General features: G+C 24.5%; 1 protein-coding gene across 1 annotated transcript; it reads right to left on the bottom strand.

The window, feature by feature from the left end:
- Window positions 1–1,428: 1,428 nt before the first annotated feature.
- On the bottom strand, window positions 1,429–17,493 carry LOC145829665 (WD repeat-containing protein 75-like). The gene is made up of 16 exons (XM_082937519.1): window positions 17,364–17,493; window positions 15,248–15,377; window positions 14,491–14,641; window positions 11,533–11,734; window positions 11,236–11,349; window positions 9,637–9,872; window positions 9,209–9,277; window positions 7,202–7,402; window positions 6,920–7,007; window positions 6,695–6,828; window positions 6,386–6,551; window positions 4,633–4,817; window positions 3,437–3,579; window positions 2,247–2,429; window positions 1,880–1,998; window positions 1,429–1,647 (listed from the first exon to the last, which is right to left on the bottom strand). Exons 1-16 carry the CDS (start codon window positions 17,447–17,449, stop codon window positions 1,491–1,493), a joined length of 2,364 nt encoding a protein of 787 aa, XP_082793645.1. The 5' UTR covers window positions 17,450–17,493; the 3' UTR covers window positions 1,429–1,490.
- Window positions 17,494–23,087: the final 5,594 nt, after the last annotated feature.

Here is a 23,087-nt window from a genome sequence, read left to right as displayed (position 1 = left end):
TCAGAGATTTAACTCAATAACTTTATAAGTGGGAACTATAACTGTGTAGTTTTATACTTGTGCTAAATCTTGATTTCAAACCATTGGTTAAATTAGTAAATATAAACTTTAATTAACATATAATAAAAATGACTATGTATAGGCAGGCCACTGGCTTTAGGTAAATATTTTTTAGTTTTTCAAAATTTCATTTAGGCTTTTAAAAGTACACGTTTTTTGAGTCTATTTTTAGTTTAAAATTAAATTTTAGGTAAAATACTGTGTTAAATAGTACAAAAAAATTAAAAAGAAACTTTAAATTTGTTTTTAAATAAATTTATTTTTGATGTTGACTACATTTTTTTACCTATATCAGCGGTTCTTAAACTTTTTTTTACGTTTTACCTATTTTTGGAAGGTTTTTACCGAATTTACCCTCAATATGCAAAATAGTGTTTAAATTCGAGGAAAAAACTAGAATTTTTCAACTACAAGCTAATTAAACATAAAAAATTGTAAGACTTGAGTTTATATAACTTTAAAAAAATGAAGTTAAAAACTAACTTATCAATTAAAAACACAATAAATAAGATTAATTCACATAACTTGAAGTTAAGAAGGTTTACCCCTAAAACAAGGGAATTTACCCTAGGTTAAGAATCACTGATCTATCTGATAGATATTTTGTGTCAAATAAAAATTTTACTACTTAACAAGTAAAAATTGTTGAAAACTCCAGGTTTTTGCGGGATTTTACTTAAAAATTCCAGGTTTTTTTCATATTTCTCAAAATCTAATTTTTTTTTAGCTGTAATTGTCAAACTCCAGATTATTCTAGGATTCCAGGTTTAGTGGCAACCCTGTATGTACATAAAAATAATAAAATGTAAGTACTGCATGATAAATACAGAAAAAGTCTGTTCAACTGTTCTACTTTTTGACTTTGTTCAAGGGTTTACATCGTTGTATTTATGCATTACTATATTTATCTTTAAACATGAACGTTGTAAGTTTCTAATACACTTTTCTTATCCTGTATTCAGACTCTTTAGGTATATCTACAACACTTTAAGTTTGTTATAAAGTAAATTGGTAATTGAAAAGCTAAAGAATAAAATTATATTTTTATTGTTGAAATAACAATTAGAGGTCTCTACTTTTTAAATTTTTAATAAAAAAAAAAAAACTTAGTCGGTTTAAGGACTTTAATCACTTTAGGTCAAAAATATCCATTAAATCTTTTTTTTTACTTTTATAAAAGTAAACAAGTTTTAAATAAATAAGGTTTCTACTTCATAAGTATTTGTATACAAAAATGAAATTGAACAGAGTTGTTTTATGTTTTAATAAATATCACAAAAAACAAACTTTCACAAAAAATGTTTACAAACGTTATAAAAATATTCTATATGTTTTTCCTAAAACACTTATCATAAAAAGTGTTTAACAACTAATATACATGTCTAAAATTAATTCATCTAATATGTATCAAAAAAGTTAGGTTAAAATCGTTATTTGTTACTTATACTAGATGACTTAGTTTTACTAAAGGCCTTCTTGATAAATTTAAACATATTTGAATTTATATCTCGTCTTTCATCATCGTCTTTCTCATCTACCTCCATATAAACTTGGTCATCAGCGTCAAAATTCATAATTTCTTGCTCACTGTTACATAAAGCAAGTTATTAGATTGTTATAAGCAATTAATAATATCAAAAGATGTATCGAACTATGGGTTATTACAATGTAACATATTATTAAATATCTGCAAACATAAAATTTTTTGAATTTAAGTTGGAATACTTTTAATGCTTTGGTGCTACCAAAAATTAAAATATACATAATGTTATTATGACCATTTTTTTTCAATATATAATAAACAAAGTCGAATTGCAACCTTTCGTCTTTTTGAGAGCTACCGTCTAATATCAGGCTGGCGATGAACTTTTCAGTTATTTGAGTGATTGGTTGCATGTTGTGAGCACCGCCACATTGGAACAACTCATCCACTGATTCCTATCAAGTTTATTTTCATTATTTCATTCAACTTATACTGTTATTAAATCTTTCTATTATAAAATTATCAATAATACTTGTGTTTTGAAACTTTCTTATTTAATATTAAAATATTATAATTATGCTAATAAAACAGCAACAATTTATTATTTGCTACTAGCTATTTTTATAACAGCGGAAATCGTACAGTGTAAATTATCATTTTTACAATCTATAGGTATGTATGTAAAAAAGTAGTTTTTAGTTACTTTCAAAGTGCGGGATTTAGTAATTTTGGTATCACTTAAAGATTTTTGCACTGATGTGGTACTTTGGTTCGGAAATATAGGAGCTTGTAGAGTTTCATCTCCAATATGCAGGGTATCGGCTTTCATTTGTCTTTCTTTCTCCATAACCTTAGCTTCGGAAACGGTTAGTAAGTTGTATACAGCCTAAAAAAGATTATATTTTATAATTGATCAGAAATCGTTTGGTAAATACTAAAAATTTCAAGTAATGTAATGTGAATTACCAGAAGCTGGACATTTTATAAATGGTAGAAAAATAAATAGTATAGTCGTAAGTAATATTTATTTTAATATTGAAGGTATGAAAATTTTTATGTATTCTAAAAAGTATTTTATGGGCATAAGGGGGAGATAAAACACTTTTTTTATTAGCCTTATTCTTAAAATAACTAATTCAGGTTATAGTTACTTTTCACGGCTTTTTGAAACTCGAAGTAACTTTTGAGATATAAGCGATCAAAGTTGAAGAGTTCAATAGGTTCTTAATTGCTTTTTATTAATTATGAAATGAAGGAAAACTTTTAAAGAACTTTTTTAATCTCTGAGAAAAACACCCATGAAAAATTTATATTTTAATTTAAACTTTATAGTATTAGCTATGAGATAGGAGCCAATGCTAATTTTTGTAAAAAGAATATTGGTCCCGCCTACGTTCTTAAAAAAAAATTGTTAAGATTTTTTAGCGATTCACACTTTTCTTAAGTACTACTTGAGACAAATATAGAATAAAACTTCATAGTACTTCATCATATTTTAATAAGAAAATTAACAGAATAACAAAATTATAAACTAAAACAATTTATAACTTATTGATAAAAAGAAAGAAATACAACTTTAGTCATTAAAGTGCACAGCTGTAGGTAAATAACTTTTCATCAGAAATAATATAATTGTTTAATGTTTAATAAACATTTGTCTCAGTATGAAATATTTTTTCAAGCCTTTATATATATGCTATAGTAATAGATGACAGGGAAAAGTTACTTAAACACTTTTTAAATATCGAAGAATTTCAACTTTAAATAAAAGATAATAAAGAGTTTTGATTTACTAATAAACTATTAAAACATTATTATTATTAAAGTTTACTTTAGTTTTAATATAAAACGACATAAAACTAAAAACTAATAAAATTTAATAAGCAATCATACCTTTTCTTTGGACACAATATATATAGGTGAACGTTGACTTGATGAGGAAGTTCTAAAACTTGGAAAGAAAGCAGCAGTTTGAACTTCAAAATCCAACTTATGAATAAAACCTTTCCCACTGCCACAAGGACTGAATATTTTAACTAAAACATGAAACTTTTATTAAAAAAGTAAAACAACTATTGTAAATCATCACGAAAAGACTACGAAATGAAAAAAGTTCTAACAAGCTATACGAGAATTTTAATATAAGTTTTAAAAAACACGTTAGTAACAACACGATCCTTTAAATAAATAAAACAATTAAAGAGTAATGAAAATAAAGTTTTTTGCAACGTTTTATTCAAATAAAACATTTCATTGCTACAATCAATTCATAAAAAAAAGACATAACTTTTTGATAATAAAATATAAAAGATATAACAAATTGTGACGAAAATTTAATTAATTGCATATATATTTACCAAACAAAAAACTACAAAAATGTTAAACAACAAGTTATACACCTTAAGTAATACAAATCAATAAATTTTGGAAACAGTTAAGTTTTTTATTAAAAGGCTATATTACTCTAAAAATAAAAAAAAATCATCTCATTTTAATTAAAAGTAGCCTGTTTAGGGTTTAGAAGATATATGAAAGATTGCAAAATATTTAAAACATGTTTCGGTAAGTATGCAAGAGAGCATTCTGCATTACCTTAGATTTTAAACTTATTTGTTTTCATTACTAGACTGAAATAAAGCACAAAAATAATGAGAACTACTTTTTCAAGACATAGTTCTAGTTATTTGTATTAACTAAAAAAATAGCTCAAATTACTGTAAAGCAAAGAGCTTACTGAAATATAATAACAACTGTACAAAATAATTACTTTATTTACTACCCGGTTTCATTGAGAAAAAAAGTTCTGACCTTTTTAAGTATAATAAAATAGTAAATTGCATAGAATATAAGAAGAATATTGAATATATAATTAGTAAATTTTAGTTAAAAGAAAGCTTATTTACTTAATCTTAAATAGTAAACTACAAAATTTAAACATAATAAATATGTTTTAAATGTTTTTTAATTATACTAAACATCTGTTCTACTTTATAAAAGGTAAACACATATAAAATAGAAATTTTAATAAAATATCAAACTTTAAGAAATTGATACTTAATTTACAGAACTATAATTGAACATCAAAAAACCTGTGTTGTCCCTTGTCAGTAAGGCCATGCTCTGTGAATTTGGATCACTAACAAGTTGAAGTGGAGAACTGTCAAGACTTAAACACCAAGCCAACTTCCCAGATATTATCTCCCAGCTGTGCAAAAAGTTGTTGGTGCAAGTGACCAAAAATTTTGCCGCTTTCTTGCATCCAAACTTTATATGCCTGAAAATTTTTATTTTTTTCTTCAATTTATGTTTTACAAAAAAAATTAATGAAAAAAAATAAAACGATAATAAAACACAAAGTAAAGAAATCTTTAAAATTTGTTATTGATATACAGCACATATTATATAACTTTATTACAACTTTAATTATCTTGTAATATTTTAGAAAAAAAAAACGCTAAACTGCAGAGGCAACAATTATTGTTGCTTTTATGTATTTTTAGTGAAACTTAAAACTTAAAAAAAACCAAAACAGAGTTTTAAATTTATTTTATTAATAATTTCGTTTTAATTTTTACACATGTTACTGAACTTTTCTGCAAAATATTGTTTTTTTTTTTTACACTATTTAGAAGATGTATTTATTTTTGGTAAAATACCAAGCAAAACAATATAAAAATATCTAACCTCAATTTTAAGTTAATATAAGATTTAAACTAGAATCTTTTTAATTTAATAACTAAAATAATTGGGTAAGGAAACTTGTTAGGTTTTTTTCAATCAAAAGAAATTATATAAAATTGACTTAAATTTATTACTTAAAAATATTTTTAATCATGTTTTTAGAAATATTTTAAGTAATGTCAATTAAATGTATGGAAATTCGTTATTAATGATAACTAAAAAACTTAATGTAATATGTAAGATAACATTTCATTCAATCTACATAACAGCAAGTATATATTGTTTTTGATTTTATATTGTTAAGTTTAAAGTTTATCATGCAGTTACCAGGATTTAAACACAAAATTTAACAATTTTATACTGACCTATCTTGATTTAGACTAATTTAAACGTATATTCTCCCTAACTTTTGCTGTTCAGCCCCCAGTTTAGCTTTTAGCTAAATAAAACGACGTAAACTATTAGATTACAACACAGTACATCAAAGTCCTTGTCATAAGATTGTTTTTAAGCCTTGATGTGATTTAAACTAAGTATTTAAAAATTATAGCTACAATTTAATGTTACTTTTAAAATTTGTTTTTTTTTTACAAATATGAACTCACTAGATGCTTTTACTAAAACAATTTTGATGGATATTAGTGAAATATTTTGAGTACATTGCATAATAATAATACAATCATTTTCATAAACATTTTATTTGTATTATTTCCCTTACATTACAAAAACTATTGATACATAGCAATATCAAGTTTAAAAATGTTCTACTTAGCTTATGTAAAAATGTCAAGTTAAAACAAAAAATATATATAGCATTTTAAAATTTGTGAAATTTATCATTAAAAAATTGTTTGCTTCTGTTCACAGATACGTGTTTAAAAATGAATTTTTGAAATGTTTCACTTTATAGTTTACTACTATGAATAAAAATTTTTATTAGCTACGGCTAGAAAAAAAAAAACATTTAAGCACTTTCAAAAATATTTCAAACCAAAATTATTTAAAACTGCAGAATTTCCCAAAATTTCCGGTTTAGTTTTGTCTAAATTTTCAAACCCTGACAGGACACCAAGCTCAATGGTCACCCTGAGCAATTAAAAAAAAACTATTTTGTAGAGATATTATTAAAATTCTTATCTTAATTAGGACATGCAAACTAACTTAACAACACCGTTATGATTAAGTGTGGTAATATCTTCAAACGAGGCAGCGTCTTTGACAACAACATCCCTGTCAAAACCTACAGCTAATAACGAGTTATCACAAGAATAACCGCTGCACTGAACTGAATTACCACGATGCTTAAACGAGATTTCATCAATCCAACCTGTTCATAATGTTAAAATACTAAAACTACAATTGCAGTTAAAATAAATTTATATTTAAAAAATATTTATTATGGAAAAAAAAACTGTTTTTCTAATATATGTTTCCTAATGTTTTCATATGTTTCCTAATGAGAAAGCTAACCTTGCATCTCATCAAAAGTCCAAACTATAGCTGTGCCATCAACTGAAGTTGAAATGCAATCGTTGTCGTTAAAATGTAATGAAGTCACATCGGAATCTTGGTGAGGACGAGGAATTACAGTGTCCAGAGACCATCTATACAATTTTGTTTTAGATAAGTTATTTTGTTGTTTGAAAGAAAATAATTACTAGAACGTACGACACATGAGCTATAACATAAACTTACTGCTTAGCTGAGTCTTTCCATTTCCAAAATTTCAGCTTTTGATCCTGCTTCTTTTTCACATCAAACTCCACAGTAGCCATAAAAGAGTCTGTAAACAAAATTATTTTCAAATTAAATTAAACTAATTAAACAAATATCAATTTTGAAATCACTTAATTAATTTTTTGCGTATCACTTATGTTTCGGGATAACAAAAGATCAAAAGTACAGTAAATTACAGAACCGAATTGCTTAAAAAATCATAAACATTATTAAAATTTTAAAAACTATTTATACACGAACTTTCTTTGTTTTCAACAAAAGCAACATGGGTAACTTCAATTGCTGACAAGTCTTCAGGTGAGCTAACAAAGTTCTTATTCATTACGTCAAGATTCATAAGTTGTTGGTTATTTTGAGGGTCATAAAACAATAAATGACCAGGTTTTCCACAAGTAACTAAACAATTCGACTTCGGATCCAACACAGCACCACATTGGAGTTCTAAAACGCAAATTATAAGTTGAATTACTTTATTAAATTTAAAATTAAATATAGAAGAATATATGTTTTTGTGGTATTTTCACACAAATTAATTAAAACATTACTTATATGTTAAAAATTATCAAAACTAAGATAAAATTTAAATAAAATTTTAAATACATTATAATTTTCATTCATGGGTGTAAACTGCAGGTAGAATTAAATTTTTCTTAGTCATTAGGACTTTAAGGCATTTTTAAAAATCAATCAATATTGGTTCTTATGTGACAGCTAAAAGTTTATGACAAATAATACGAACACATTTCAAAATGTCAGAGTAACAATGATATTTAAGTTTATCAAATCGTCCTTTAGGTATGTCAATTATTTTTGTTATTAGAAGCAATTTTTCAGAATTAAAGTAATTTATTTTACTGAGATCAGAGTTTTCAAAAATTAGCAATAGTGCTTCTTAGTATGGATTATTACTATCAAGGGGCAATTATTAGTGAGAAATCGGAAAAATAAATCGGTCATTGTACATTAAAAGGGCGATAATTACTATACCAGAGGGCGATCATAAAAATGTTTACACGGAAATTTAAGAGACTTTTTCAAAGTTAAAGATAAAAGTCTTTGGTTCACATATCAAAAGTTAATTAGCTAAATAAGTAAGCTTTTATATATTTCTTAATATTCAAATGTGTTAAAAGTTCCTGGTATGATATTATAGGAAATTCATTTTAAAGAGAAAGTAAATTAATTACGGTATTAAAAAATCCATATATAGCAATTTAAAATACAGATTTCTTGAGAACGGACTTTTAATTGAGTATGCAAATAAAACACAAGCTAAAGAGTCCTAGTCTAAAATTTAATACACGAAGGCTATTCTAAAAATAATAAAATCACTAAAAAGATAATGGGTGGCTTTATGTTCTAGTTATCGGATAAAACTAACCAGAGAAAATCTTTTGCGGGCCGCACTTGTTAAAACAAAAAGTCCACTAAAAACAATATAAATACTCACCACAAATACTCTTAGTACTTAAGATATGAAAGATTTAACTTTTATAAATGTGATCTATATATAAAAATGTTGTACCTCATAAACTTTATTTTTTCAATGATTATTTAAATACCAATGTAGGGTCTTTTTTTTTTGGCTCATATTTGAAAGTTAATTTGTAATATTTTTAAAACAAGAAAAACTTAAAATTACTTATGAATATTTAAGTTATTTTATGACCAGTTTTATTATAACTAAAAAAATCTATTCATTTAACCTGTTATAGCGACCTTAGTCTTTATCAACCATCATCATAAAATATATACTTTTTTTTATGTTATGACTTAGTGGTAGACCTTATTAGGTAATTAAATAAAACCAATTTGAATTTTATACACATTATTTTTTGGCTCTTAAGAGTTTACTCAAGCGGGATTTGACTGTTTAGTGTTTTTCTTAGAATAAAAAACACTTTATATCCATTATTTAATAAACAACTGGTTTTAAACTACTGCTAAAAAATTTAAAATTAATTATCTACAAAATAGTACATTTTCATCTTTTAAATTTACATATTCGATAAAAACCTTTTGAGTACTTAATTGTTAAACATTTGTATATCAAATTTAGTTTACTATTTACTTAACAGTAACGATATACGATAACTATAATTTTTATGCATGCTCCACTTACAAATTAGATGAAATAATAAACAAAAGGGTAGAAGGGTAATTCGTATTATAGATATGTACAATTAAAAATATAAACTTAGACTCGCAATTTAAATCAAGTAGTTATTGTTTAAAAAATATACTTACCAGATTTCCCAGCAGTAAAGAACTCTATATGGCTAACAATATCTTTCATATTGTCAATTATTTTGATAGCTGTTTCAAAATAAAATAATTACTTAACAAATTTTAATTAAAACATTTTTATTACAATGTAATTGATATCAACAGTTTAGATATATTAAGATGTAATAACCTAAAACAAATCACTCATTTTTAGTACAAAAAAAAAAGTTTATTAACATAGTCCTGAAAACGAAAAAATACTTTGCAAAACGAACTAAAAATTTACTCGATAAAAGTTTTGTTTTAATATATGATTTTAAAAAATATTTGAAAGCAATTTTTATTGCATACATACTGTATATAAAACTTTTGAAAACTTAACATTAAAGTTTTTCAGTTGCATATTAAAGTATAGTAAAAATACTAAATGTACACCAGTATTAACTTACAATTGTCGTCGTGGACTGTGCATTTGTAACTGGGGCTCACTGCAAGATATTGAATAATTGCACCTAATCTGGGAAGAAAATCCTTTTTATCTTTTATATACTCGACAAGGACACCTTCTTTTCCAGCTGAATAATAATCTTCACTGCTTTCTGACCAGCAAACTGCATTCACTGCGCTAGAATGCCAGTGATTTTCGCTTGTTTCTAGCTGATGTCTTGGTAGGCTCAATGATAAACTGTTTTTTATTTAATCATTATTCTCAACGTAGTCATTTGTTTTAAAACGCAATATAAAACAAAAAAAATTGTTCTCTTCTTCATCTATACAAAAAATAAATTATACATTGCTGCTTCTAAGAATCTTTAAAATTATTTTCTGTAGAAAGGTCATTTTATAATATCTACTAATACATTAAAAATTAAAAAAAAAAATCAAATTTTTAAAGTCTTTTGCCCACATTTTCAAACTTTTCATTTAGAAGTTGTCAGTTTCTAATTTATTGCTAATTTAACTAGACCTGTTTTATATTAATTCTGAAGTGAGAATTATGTTTAAAATATCTTTACTTTACAACCAGCTTAAAACTATAAAAATATCTTTAATTAAAAGTATCTCTCAAACTATATGTATTTATTAATAAAAAAATTAAGATTTCTCAAAGTAGTTTTTAATACTTTAAATTAATTAAGTGTCATTAGGGTTGACACCCTTTAAGTCAAAAAAAACTGCCTTGAGTCATCCTAGTTTTTTTCAAATCCTTAAAATAAATGTTTCGCCACTGGCGCAAACTACTCAAATCTTATTTTCATTTTTTTCTTAATAATTAAAAAGAAGGTTGTATGTGTATGCTCCTGCATTAGATGTTCACTAAACTTATGAGAAATGTTGTTTTCGATGATTCAATGATAAAAGTTGATCAATTAAGATTCGAAAACATAATTTGTGGATGATTTTATGTAACCATGTTACTCTTTATATATAATAGAAATAGTTTGATTGTTTTTTTGACATATTAACTGATTGACTTTCATCTTACCACATATTGTACAAACGTGAATGCAAACAAATCATGATAATTAGTAATTTAAGGTTTAAAACAAAAACTACAATGTTATTTCTATGAATAGTAAATAATTAACCGCAAAGCTAAAAAAAAGCATTTCATAATCAATAAAAATCATGTACTTAAACAAAATTGAATACATAAAATAACAATATATTAAAACTGGATCAACTAAATCTCATTCTAGATCTAGAAAAATCTGTCCTGAGATTTTTTTAAATCTTACAACTACCAAGAGCTTTTATAAAAAGTCAAATCTGTCCTGAGTCATCCTGAGTCTAAAAAAGAAAGTCAAAATATTTTGAGTTTTCCTGAGATTTTCTAGAATTTCAAAATATCTTGAAGTACTTGAGTTCAAAATATCTAGAGTACACTGAGTGTGTGGCAATCATGTGTCATAGTTAGATGTTACAAATGCAAATTGTAACCTTATTGTTAATAATTGAAAAAATATTATTTACTTACAAAAAATATATTATAAAAAAATCATAAACTTTAAGTAATTAATTATAAGAAAGACGTAGAAGATACTAACCATTTTCTAATAACTCCGTCCGCATGACCAGTTAAGCACATATCTTCAGTAGGATGTACAGCCACACATGTTATTTTCTTTTTGTTCTGTCGACACGCTTTTGAAAGTTTGTGCCTAAATCAAAGGAACTTGTATATAATTTCCAAGCATTTTCAATATAATTTTCATGTTAAATAAGGTAATAAAAGAAGACAAGTTCATTAAATTTAAATTTTGTTGACTGAATATAAATAAAAATACAAATTGCCAATTTTATATAAACTTTATCTATAACTATTTAAATCAACAATTTCTTACTTCACAATTTGTTTTGTATCGAGGTTAAAGTATGTGAGGCTCCCATTACTTTCAACTACTACTAGCTGATTACCAGCTAGAGAAATAAGAGATTGTAAATTTTCTGATTTAGGTAATGCAATCTGAATTAAGCTTCTTTTGTAAACTTTTCGATTGTCTTCTTTCTCATCATTGATATTCATGCATCGAAGCTGTAATTTATCTATAAAAAAAAGTTACAGATACATACCAAATGATTGCAAAGTACTGAAAAGTTATTTCAAATTAAGCTAGAATATAAATATTTATCAATGCAGAACCAAGTCATAACTTACATAACTATTTTTAAACATTTAATATATGTTTTGAATTCAAACAAAAGTTTATTGTTGAACATAACAATAATAAAACACAGGTAAATATAGTAAAACGCGTTAAATGTATCCAATACTGGTTTTATATTCTAACTATAAAATATTATACAAAATTAATTAATTTATGTCATATAAGAAGTCAGCAGCCTTTTTTAAGTCCCTGACCAATTATCTTTAAAAAAATTGCTAGAGGGCTATACTTTAAAGAAAAAAGTCTTTGCGAGCCACAGTTATATAAGTTTTAAAAACTTTTGTACACTTTAATTAAAAAAAAAAAATTTTTATTAGAAATAAAAAAACTTGAGCTATGATTAATTATAAACTTTTTATATCATAATTATAACAAAAACTTTAAAGAACAAAAAGTAAAATGCAGGCCATAGTTACAAACTATACTACTTTTTAACAACTGCTGTTTAGCAAAACCAAAATTAATTTCAAAATACGGATTACAATTTATTCCAAACAAAAGAAATAAATGCTCTATAAAAAACTATAGATACAAGTCTGGTAATTTAGCTACTTATTTGCTATTTCAATAAAAAGTATACAGGGCTAATATCTGAATTAAAATAATGATGCATATTCCTTAACTTCGTTATTGAAAGTATGTAAACTGTCAAAAAGATATAGATTCGAAAAAATATATATGTAAGTATTACTCAAATAAAAAAATACTAAACATGAATAGATTTCAAAAATATATATTCAAAAGCTTTCAATTTGGCTAAAAACTATTATTTATATTAAAAGTGATCAATGAATAGGAATTTGTAGAAAATTTATATTAGAGTATGTTGTGTAACCTTTAACTAAACTGTAGTAAATTGTTCTTAAATAAAAATTTTAATGTTGAAAAACAGTTTTTAAAACAGTTTCTATTTATTAATATGTGTTTACAGTAAATATATCCAACACACTAGCATAGTTTTTGCGTTCTTATTTTAATATCTTTATATACTTATAAAAGCTTTTTATATTTTACATAAAAATTTTCATATGCATACAAAAAAAAAACGTTTTGTTTTTACAAATCAAGCTATTTTATTAACAAACAAAAAGCTTTATAAACTTTTTAAAGTAGTTTTGTTTGTAATAGATATACTAAAAATTTTTTTTTGCAAAAATTGATGGGTAAATAACTAATTACTAGATATAATAATACATCTAGATATAATAATAAACAAATAAATAAAATATTTAGTTAATAACAGGTTTGCCAAATGTTTTTGGCAAATTTTCTCCAGGTTTCCAAAGTCTCCTCCAGGTTTTTAAAAGTACACATTTTTGAGTCTATTTTTAGTTTAAAGTTAAGTTTAAGGTAAGAAGCTGTGATAAACAGTATAAAACCATTGAAAAGATACTCTAAAGCTACTATAAACGTGTTTTTTAATAAAAAAATTTTGATGATGACAAAAAAAATTCATATATATTATTATTATTATTATTATTGAAGTTTATTGTCAATCGAAGGACCTAGGCATTAAAACCTAAGCCACTTAAACTGAAAAACACTAACATAAAAGAAAAGACAAATTACAGTGTTTAAATAAACATAAACATAAAACTTAAACAAGGCACAAACTGAAAAAACTAAAACTTTCAATAGATTTTTTAAGTTAAAAAAAAATTTTACTACTTAACATGTTAAAATTATTTAAAATTCCAGGCATTTTAGTGATTTTTGTTCAAAATTCCAGGTTTTTTAAAATTTCTCAAATTCCAGATTTTTCTAGATTTCAAGGTTTTTTTAAAACCCTGTAAAAATAAATATTTTAAATTACACTTACTATAAAAGAATAACTTATTAAATTCTTTCAAGATATTTTAAAGCAGACTCAGTTTCGGTCAAAGACTTGTTCAGTGCTTAGTCAAAAAATCTAAAAAGATATATGATAGTTATGGAAAACAGTGCTAAAACAAAAAATGAATAAAAACAAATAATTTTTATTTAAAAACAAATCTTTACGTATAAAACAAAACTAATTAAATTGTTATCTTACTGTTAAATGTATCTTACAATTGTTCTATTATATACTTTTTGATTAACATTTTATTTTTGATACTGAACCCAAAAAAAAATTAAGTTGTAAGATACATTTAAAAGTAAGATAAAAATTTAATTAGTTTTGTTTTATAAGTAAAGATTTGTTTTTAAGTAAAGATTATTTATTTTTATTCATTTTTTGTTTTATCACTGTTTTCCATGACTATCATATATCTTTCTAGATTTTTAAATAAGCACTGAAGAGGTCTTTGACCAAAACTGAGTCTGCTTTAAAAAACCTTGAAAGAATTTAATAAATATACTTTCTCCTCTGGAAGTTGAGATATTTTTATTAGTTTTCGAAAAATCAAAAGATATAATAAAACAAATACTATATAAATGAAATTTATCTTAAATCATTACAGTCATTATAAGCAAAACAAAAAAAAATTAGTACAATTTATATTATTTTGAAAATTTAAAACATTATAGAGTACTACTGCAAATTGCTTTTGTAAAAATAAAACGTTATTAATTACAGGTATCATACTGTGTAGTTTAAAATATACAAGAAAAATCTTAAGATATAAAAAGCTGTTGATTTTAAGCTAAACCTACCATTTTCAAATCCTGCATATAAAAATAAATTTGAAAAATTTTCTGTTGTTAATACAAGGTGTATAGGTACATTAAGTGAGTAAGACTTCAGTAATGTTCCACTAAAAAAATCCCATCTATTAATAGTACCATCCAAAGAGCTTGTAAGAACCTAAAAAAAAAGATTCTAAACTAGGTAAATACTTTACTTAAACAGTTTAGTATGCTAATAAAAAAATATACGTTTTCAATAAACATTTTAATTTACTTTAGAAATGCTTTGTTATATTAATTCTCAGATACTTTTTTTTTTTAACTTTCAAATGCATTACCCAGGATTGAAAAATATTTTTTTTATTTTTAGGTTTTCTTAAGTTCTTCAGGTTTTTAAAAGTAAAACTTGTTTTGTTTATTTTCAGTATAAAATCAAATCTAAGGAAACAATTGTGTTATAAGTATTGTATATAAGTACTGAAAATATACTTTAATACTTTACTTTATTTTCCTAATACTTTAAAAGTGTTTTTTATTAATAAAAAACTTTAATTTATACAATAAAATTATTGCATATGATAGATTTTTTGAATTTAATCAAAATTTAACTTTCTTTGAATGTAAAAATTGTAAAATATTCAGGTTTTAATCTTATAGTTATTTAGTTCAAATTTCCAGGTTTTTCAAGCCTAAATTGTCAAATTCCAGGCTTCTCCGGGATCAAAAGATTTTTGGCAACTCTAATTATTTAATTAAATTTCAACTTTTTCTAATTAACTCATACCTGTATCTGATTTGAAGGATGTAGTGCAAGTCCTGTTATTACATCTTTGTGACCAAAAAGTTTTTGACAAATCTCTCCTGTTTCTATGGAATAAACTTCTACATGATTTCCACTTGGACAAAATAAAAACCTACAAAATATTAAAGTTAAATTTTAGATAAATTGGTGTTTTTTTATATTTAAAAAAATTTAGAAACTAAACAAATAAAAAACTTTAATGTATTAAAGAAAATATGTAGATAAAAACTAACATACAATAAAAACACTATTGTTAATAATTTTCTCTTGGAGCATATATATAATATTTTAAGCAATAACATAACCTAAACTAAAACAAGAATACTTCATCTAAATATATTGATTTTAGTTTTAAGGTTTTTCTAAAAAACAAAAAGTTGAGCCTTTTATAAGTTGTTGACCACATAGTATGGAAAAAAAATCTTATGGGGAACTTAATTGTTTAGAATAGTTGTAGTAATCTCAAAAAAAAACAATAATGCATTACCAAATTGAAATCTTTTAGACATAAAAACTATCCTGAGTGACCTTGAACTAGCCTGAGTCATCCTGAGTTTTTAAAATTGTTTAATAAAACTTTTGCAGCTTTGGAGCAAACTACTTATACCTTATAATATGACTTCTTCAAAATACTAAATGGAAAAGCTGTTATGCATCCACATTAGGGTGCATCTGTTGCCCCTCAAAAATGAAAATTTTGTACTTTTTGTGAGTGGCAAATCACATAAAATAACAACACATAAAAATAATTCCTAGCTTTTACCACCGCCACGCTATTTACTTTTTTCTGAAAACAAACCCTATGTAAATTGTATAGGACCTTAAAATTTCAACCTTTGAGTTTTTGGCTAAAAAAATTTTACATGTAGCAATCATCACAAAAACACATTCTATGCGTTTTCAGCCAATTTGAAGAAAGTTTCTGGGAAGTATTTCTTGGTTTCTTCAAAATACCTTAAAAATCACAACAAATGATAAAAAATACAGAAAATCTAAAAATATCTCAATGAAATTTTCTTCAAATGGTCTGAAAACGCGTAGAATGTGTTTTTGTGATTATTGCTACATGTAAAAAAACTTTCAGCCAAAAACTCAAAGGTTTAAATTTTAAGGTCCCATACAATTTACATAGGGGTTGTTTTCAGAAAAACGTAAATAGGTAAAAGCTAGGAAGCTTTTTTTTTGTGTTGTTTATTTATGTGATTTAGCACCTACAAAAAAATGGACCAAAATTCCAATGTCTGGAAACAGATGCACCCTAATCCACATCTATGTTTACTAAACTTGTGAGAAATAGTTTTTTCAAAGATTCAACCTTTAAAATTTAAATCAATTAAGATTTTTTTAAGTATGTGGATAGTTTAAACAAACCATTTGGTTATGCTGATATGTCTCTAAATTGTTAATATTTATTGTTTTCAGATTTCAAACAAAGAAAATTTTATATAAACTTTTCAAATAAACAAGTTCTTCAACAAAATTAATTATAAAATAACAAAATATTGAAAGTGTATCAACTAAATCTTATTTAAGATATAGAAAACAAAAACTGGCAAGATATTTTCTTAAACCTTAAAATTATCCCGAGTGTTTTGTATAAAAAAATAGCTGGAGTCAAATTGTAATTTTTATTTTAAAGACACATTTAGGAAAATTGTATTATTACTAAACTGTGTGTTACTTTTAAATTTAAATCTAAGCCAGTAAATATTTGTTTAAAAAATATAGTTGCATTTTTGTGGAGTTAATTTGGTTATTTTATTATTCTTAGTAGCTAAGTTTAAAAGTCATTTAAGCATCTAGTAATACAAACTTTAATGTAGTTAAGTTAATTTTTGCATAAAAACTGATATACTTTACTAGCAGTATGTTAACATATTTTTTAATTTCTATTTTATTCAAGTAAAATTTCCACAAAATATTTTTTATGTTAATCAAACTCGTCTAAATTAAGTAAAATACATTAAAAAAGATCATAGGTATAAAAGCTAAAATCCTTATTTGTATAGTAATCACAAGCTATTATTATTGAAAAACAATAATGACTATTGGTTATAAAGTATTAATATAGAAATAATTTTTACAAAAAATCACTAACACTTCACATCTTGAAATAACTGGTTTGGTAAACTTAAATCCTCCAGTCTTAACTGCTAGCATTTTTTCTTCATCATTTAATTCCATTACTAAATTACTAACAATATGTTTTTCAACTTAAAATATGATCTATATAAAAAACTTTATAAACAACAGAACACCTTTTAAAAATTTAATATTGAGAAAATAAAAGTTTCATAAGTTCTTTGGACAGTTCTTATGTTACTAATAGACTTTTATAATTATGTTTCAGGGTTTATATGTTTGCATAGATATTTTGTTAACCATCATTCTATATTACAAGACTTTTTATTTGGTTTTAGCAAACTATGTACAGAGATCCAACTATAATATGTTAAAAATCCATGGAAATTTCAAGAGCAGAGCAATTAAAGGTGGTGCAAAACCATTTAAACTAAATAAAATATTATTGTTGTTTGTAAAAAAGTAGACAATTTTGTTAAAAATGAAGAAAACCTATCTTTCAAATATAAAGGAAAACAAAATTACAACTAGTTAATGTTACATGCACGTCCTTGAATAACATATTCATGGCAACAAAAAACTAATTCACTTTAAAATCTACCTCATATAGTTTTTAATAATATTTTTTAAACTTTCATAGTCACATGTTTAAAAAATATGTTGGAAGCAGTTTTCAAATTTTCTAACTCCAAGAAAGTTAAAAAAAATTTTAGTATCCATAAAAACTGACCTGTAGTTAATACTTTGAGCATTCATTTAAGAGAAAATGTTTATTTTTGAAAAAAAGTTCTCCTAGAGTCTTAACTAAGATCACCTAAAATTTATTGTTAGTAATAGTTACCTAACCTTAATGAAAAAACTTCCAGCTCTAAAATCAATGAGGCGGAAAAACAAAAACTAAATAGTATCATTTGAAAACTGGGTAGTAACTAAATTTAGGTATGTAGACTTATTGCACATTGTAGCTATTTTCACAGAAACTTTTACAATACTACCAGGGCCCAATCTATATTACAATAAAAAAGAAATTGTTGTGACATGCTAATTGTTCAAATAAACTTAATTTAAACTTACTGGAAAAAAATCAATGATACATGGTTTGATTAATTTGTTGTATCCCATAATTACCAATATAAGATTCTCATATTTGAAATATATAATATATATTAGATAAGATGTACTAAAATTTTATAAAATTCAATGTTTTAAAAACTAAGCCATCGCTTGGAAAAATTGTCTACAAATAAAATATCCTAGTAAAAGGTAAATATGAACAAGTTATGATGTGAACAAAAAACCATGAAAATATTTTGAAAACTTTTATTAAATAAAAACAAGTGTGCATTTCAGAAATAAAATATAACTATTAAGTAGACTAAAAACTTTTAATCAACTATTTTACTTGGTGCTAATAAACTTGTTTACAATAACTGAAATCTAAGTTAAAATATTTAAGCATAGAGTGTACACTATATTGTTTATAAGGGTAGCTGTCAAATTTGCACGAGTGGACAAAATTGCATGAGTGCAAAAAATTGCTCTAAGATACTTTAGCATGAGAGGATAAAATTGCATGAAAATAAAATTGCACAAAGATAATTTTGCACAACGGGTCACTTTTAATATTTTATCCTAGAAACTTGAAGTTATGAGCAGTAGCTGAGTTTGCATCTTTAGTTGTTCATATGAAAAAAAGCTTCTCTAAACAGTTGAGATACTATTCTAATAAAACAAATTTACTAATTTCAACTTTTGAAAACTAATTTTGTAAAACAAAACAACATAATTTTATTTTATATTAAGGGCATAGGGGGGGGTAAACACCCTTTTTTGGTTTTTGATCTTATTTTATATAGTTTTTACTAAGCTACAAGATGCTTTTTACAGATTAAAAAAATTCAAAATAATTTTTGAGATATAGCCGGTCAAAGTCAGAGGCAACAATAGGATCCTTATGGGAGGTGCAAACTAAAATGTCAAATAACTAGAAATCACTAAAAATCTATCTCCTCCTACGTTTTTTGAGATAACTACCTCAAATTTTTAGGAAATGTTCCTTGCAGTATTTAGAAAATTCTGTCGGAACAGAATTTAAAAAAATTAAAAAATAAAAATTTTATAACAAAAAAACAAAAAAAAAACTGTTTTTTTTGTTTATTTTTTATATAAAAATTTTATTTTTTATTTTTAAAAAAATTCCTTCCGACAGAATTTTCTTAATATATCAAGGAACATTTCCTGAAAGTTTGAGGTAGTTATCTCAAAAAACGTAGGAGAAGATAGATTTTTAGTGAAATAGTCTATTTTTGCCGTTTTAGTTTGCGCCTCCCATAAGGATCCTATTGTCGGCTTCGACTTTGACCAGCTATATCTCAAAAACTATTTTGATTTTTTTAAATCTGTAAAAAGCACCTTGTAGCTTAGTAAAAACTATATAAAATAAGATCAAAAACCAAAAAAGGGTGTTTACCCCCCCCTATGCCCTTAATAGTAATGTCAATACTTTTTTTTAATTCATTTGTTTCTTTTTTTTTTTTTGACTAGAATTTTTTTTCTTCACTAAAAACTTGTGATAGTGTTCCAACTACTTTATTATTCCAGGGTTAGAAGATGAAAATCCAGGTTAGGTTTTATACTCTGAAGACCTTGACTTTTTTCATAACTTTTTTTTATAACTACTGTTGATAAGTTAAAAACTTTATTCTATTTACTAAAATTACCATTACAAATAACATATTTGCTCAACAATCTGCTGTGAACAAGACTTTTGATTAGCTTATACATTTATTATATACACAGGTTTTTAAGAGGTAGATAATCAATTTAGTAAGCTATTGTTCATATTTATCTTTTGCTTACTTTTAATATCAGTTTATTAATTGATATTATTGTAGTTTTTCATCTTAGTTTTTAAGTTTATTTTTATGAAATGAAACTTGTTTTAAATTTTTTTATGTATATTTAAGACTGTTATATATACAACATAGTACCAACATCAACAGACTGAAAACTGTTTGTCACAATATAAAAAATAAACTATGTGCAGTTGCAGTATTCTAGTAAATTAATACAATACTTATAGACTAGTGGTCTACCCAATTCAAATACTGGATCAAGTTAGATTTAGCCATAGCTTGTCAATATCTAGACCTAACCATATTTTGATTAAAAAAAACATTCAAAGCTGGTTATGCTGGATTTAATTAAAATTCAAATTATTCTATTTAAGTTAATTTTTTATTTAGCTGAGCTGGATCCAGATCTTTATTCTCAATTGAGAACTGACAGGTACCAGTTAGGTGATATTATTCAAATTGACATTTATCTAGAACAGGTTCAAGTATTTTTTTGAATCAAAACCTGGTCACAATTAGATCTGGTATCAAACCAATCTGTGGCCAACCATGTATTTTGGCTTGAAATTTTCTTGCACAAATAAAAAAAGCATGAGCTTTAAATTAAAAAAAAAATTGAAATGTGCTTTTAACTTTAGCTTAGGTACATTGTATTGCTTATTAAATTGTAATTTCATTGTAACTTGGCATTAAAAGAGTTAAAATGTATTTTTTTACATTTTTTTGATATATAACAGGGTCCACTAAGATATCATTTTAACTAGTCTAGCCTGGAAAAGACTTTTTTTGGTAAATCTTGACTGCAAACAAGAAAAGTTGCCTATAATGAAATTACAAGAAATTTTTTAAACGTTGAAAATTTTTAATGCTATTTAGTAATAAAACAAAGTTATCTATAATGAAATGTCAAACTAAGTAATAATTTTGAACAATTTTATAATAATGACATGGTTGATAAATTTTGCTCTAGTTGAAATGGCCTTAGAGATTTTTGGAACATCTAAGTTTCAAAACTAGCCATGTCAACTTTATTATCAAATCAGTATTTTTGTATATATGGGTGAACTGGCTGGTTTAACCCAACAAATTTTCAGTTTCTAATGTCAACATGTAACATGGACTCCTTTGTTAACATGTAACACTGAAAATTGAGCAAAAATCTGCTAAAATATATACAATTCTTAAAGTAGTGTAAAGTAAAAGATTTTTAAACTTTCAACTACTAACTTAATAACTTCTGAAAATAATTTAAAATAATTTTGTTCTAATGACATTGGGTCTTATTAGATAAAAGTTAAAGTATAAATATAAGTCAGTTTTTAAAGAAAAAAGTAAACTTAGTAAACTTGATTTAATACAAAGAAATAGAACTAAATTATCTTAAGAATTAAATTTATTTTTAAATGGTGGATTTAAAAAAAAAAAAATTCAAAATAAATAAAATCTTACAATTAAATGATTAAAATTTAACAACTGACCAACTATAAATATGCAACGCAATTTCCTTAAAAGAGAAGGAGAAAACAGGTTTCAGTTAAATAGTCTTTTTGTACTTTATAATGTGTACTTTCTATAAGGAACATATTAAATTAACCTGCTTTGATTACTTATGTCAAGGTTGTCACATACTTAGGATAACTCAGGCTTGTTTTAAATTTTGTAAAACTTCAGCTGACTCCAGCTTGTTTGATTTCTTATTATAATCTCAGGTTAGGTTTTATGTTTTTTTTTGTTTTTCAAGTCCTAAAGTTATTACTTTGATATTATGTATATAAACTGATTAACATTTCTTTCAGTTCTTGGCTAAAATTACTTATTTCAATATTTGGTTATCCTTAGTTTTGTGCACACTTTGATTCAGTTTACAGGAATTTTTTCACCTTAATTTTCAAAAATTTTCAAGTTTATTTTTCAAATTAAAAACATTACCAGGACTTTGCTTTGCTAAAGTACATACATTACCAAATATAAATAAGGCTGGTAACTTTGGTGTTTCTTTAGACTGTTAGTAATAGTGTCATTTTTACAATGGGTTATTTAAACTATTTTATCATATTTTAATGTCAGTAAGTAGGAATGACACTAAATCAAAACTACATTATTATAAAAACCTTACAAAACAAATTAATTGTTACAAAAGCACTCACAAATATTAGCAATACTTAGTATACACAAACAATAACACTAAAAGAAAAGAAAAAAAAAGTTTAAATGATTCATTAATGATAAGACACTATCATTCAATGGCATATATGTACTATTGTTTTAATTTTGATTAAAAAAAAAGTTATAAAAATAAATCTGAAAATTTTCTTTAAACTGAGTCAAAGTGTGCCCATATATAACTAAGGATAACCCTATATATTATAAACTAAGGCCAATTAAGACTGGCTCAAATATATAAATATACTTTTTAAACTAAAAAAAATTTGTAAAATTTTGTCAAATAAGGTATTTAGTATAACGTGGACTAAAATTAAATGCAAAACTTTGCTTAATTTTCAAATAATTATTTTTTGATAATTACAGTTTGTAATATATATACATATTCTCAAAGTTAGTGTTAACTTTAAAGCTTTTTTTTTAAGGCAGAAGGTAAATAGTTAAACCTATTTGGATTAATTTTGAACCTTTTTTTTTCCCAGTTTTGAACTTATATTCATTTTAAGTCATTTCTGGTGGGCTTGATACTCGTAATTAAAACATTAAATAACTTTTATCTTAATTGAATCTGACTGGAGTCTGGACTACTCTTAACTTAGGTATGTTATGTACAAATATTAAATTTAAAGCAGTTTATAATTAAAACATTGTTAGTTTTTCTACGACTTTTTATATTTGAATATATAATATTATTAAAAACAAAATCTGCTTCATTTATTTCG

The sequence above is a fragment of the Thalia democratica genome, chromosome 2 (genome assembly GCF_965202585.1).
Source record: "Thalia democratica chromosome 2, ktThaDemo2.hap1.1, whole genome shotgun sequence".
Classification (NCBI taxonomy): Eukaryota; Metazoa; Chordata; class Thaliacea; order Salpida; family Salpidae; genus Thalia; species Thalia democratica.
Note: the sequence above shows the minus strand (reverse complement) of the source record. Positions and strands in the feature narration are given on the sequence as shown.

Bases quoted from the DNA above. Each gene is read 5' to 3' on its own strand.
- LOC145829665 (XM_082937519.1), bottom strand. From the start codon at position 17,449: ATGGAATTAAATGATGAAGAAAAAATGCTAGCAGTTAAGACTGGAGGA. The intron at 9,873-11,235 runs GTTAGTATCTTC...AATAAAAAACAG, and splicing joins GACGGAGTTATTAGAAAATG to TTTATCATTGAGCCTACCAA. The intron at 1,648-1,879 runs GTTGCAATTCGA...TTTATGTAACAG, and splicing joins AGCTCTCAAAAAGACGAAAG to TGAGCAAGAAATTATGAATT.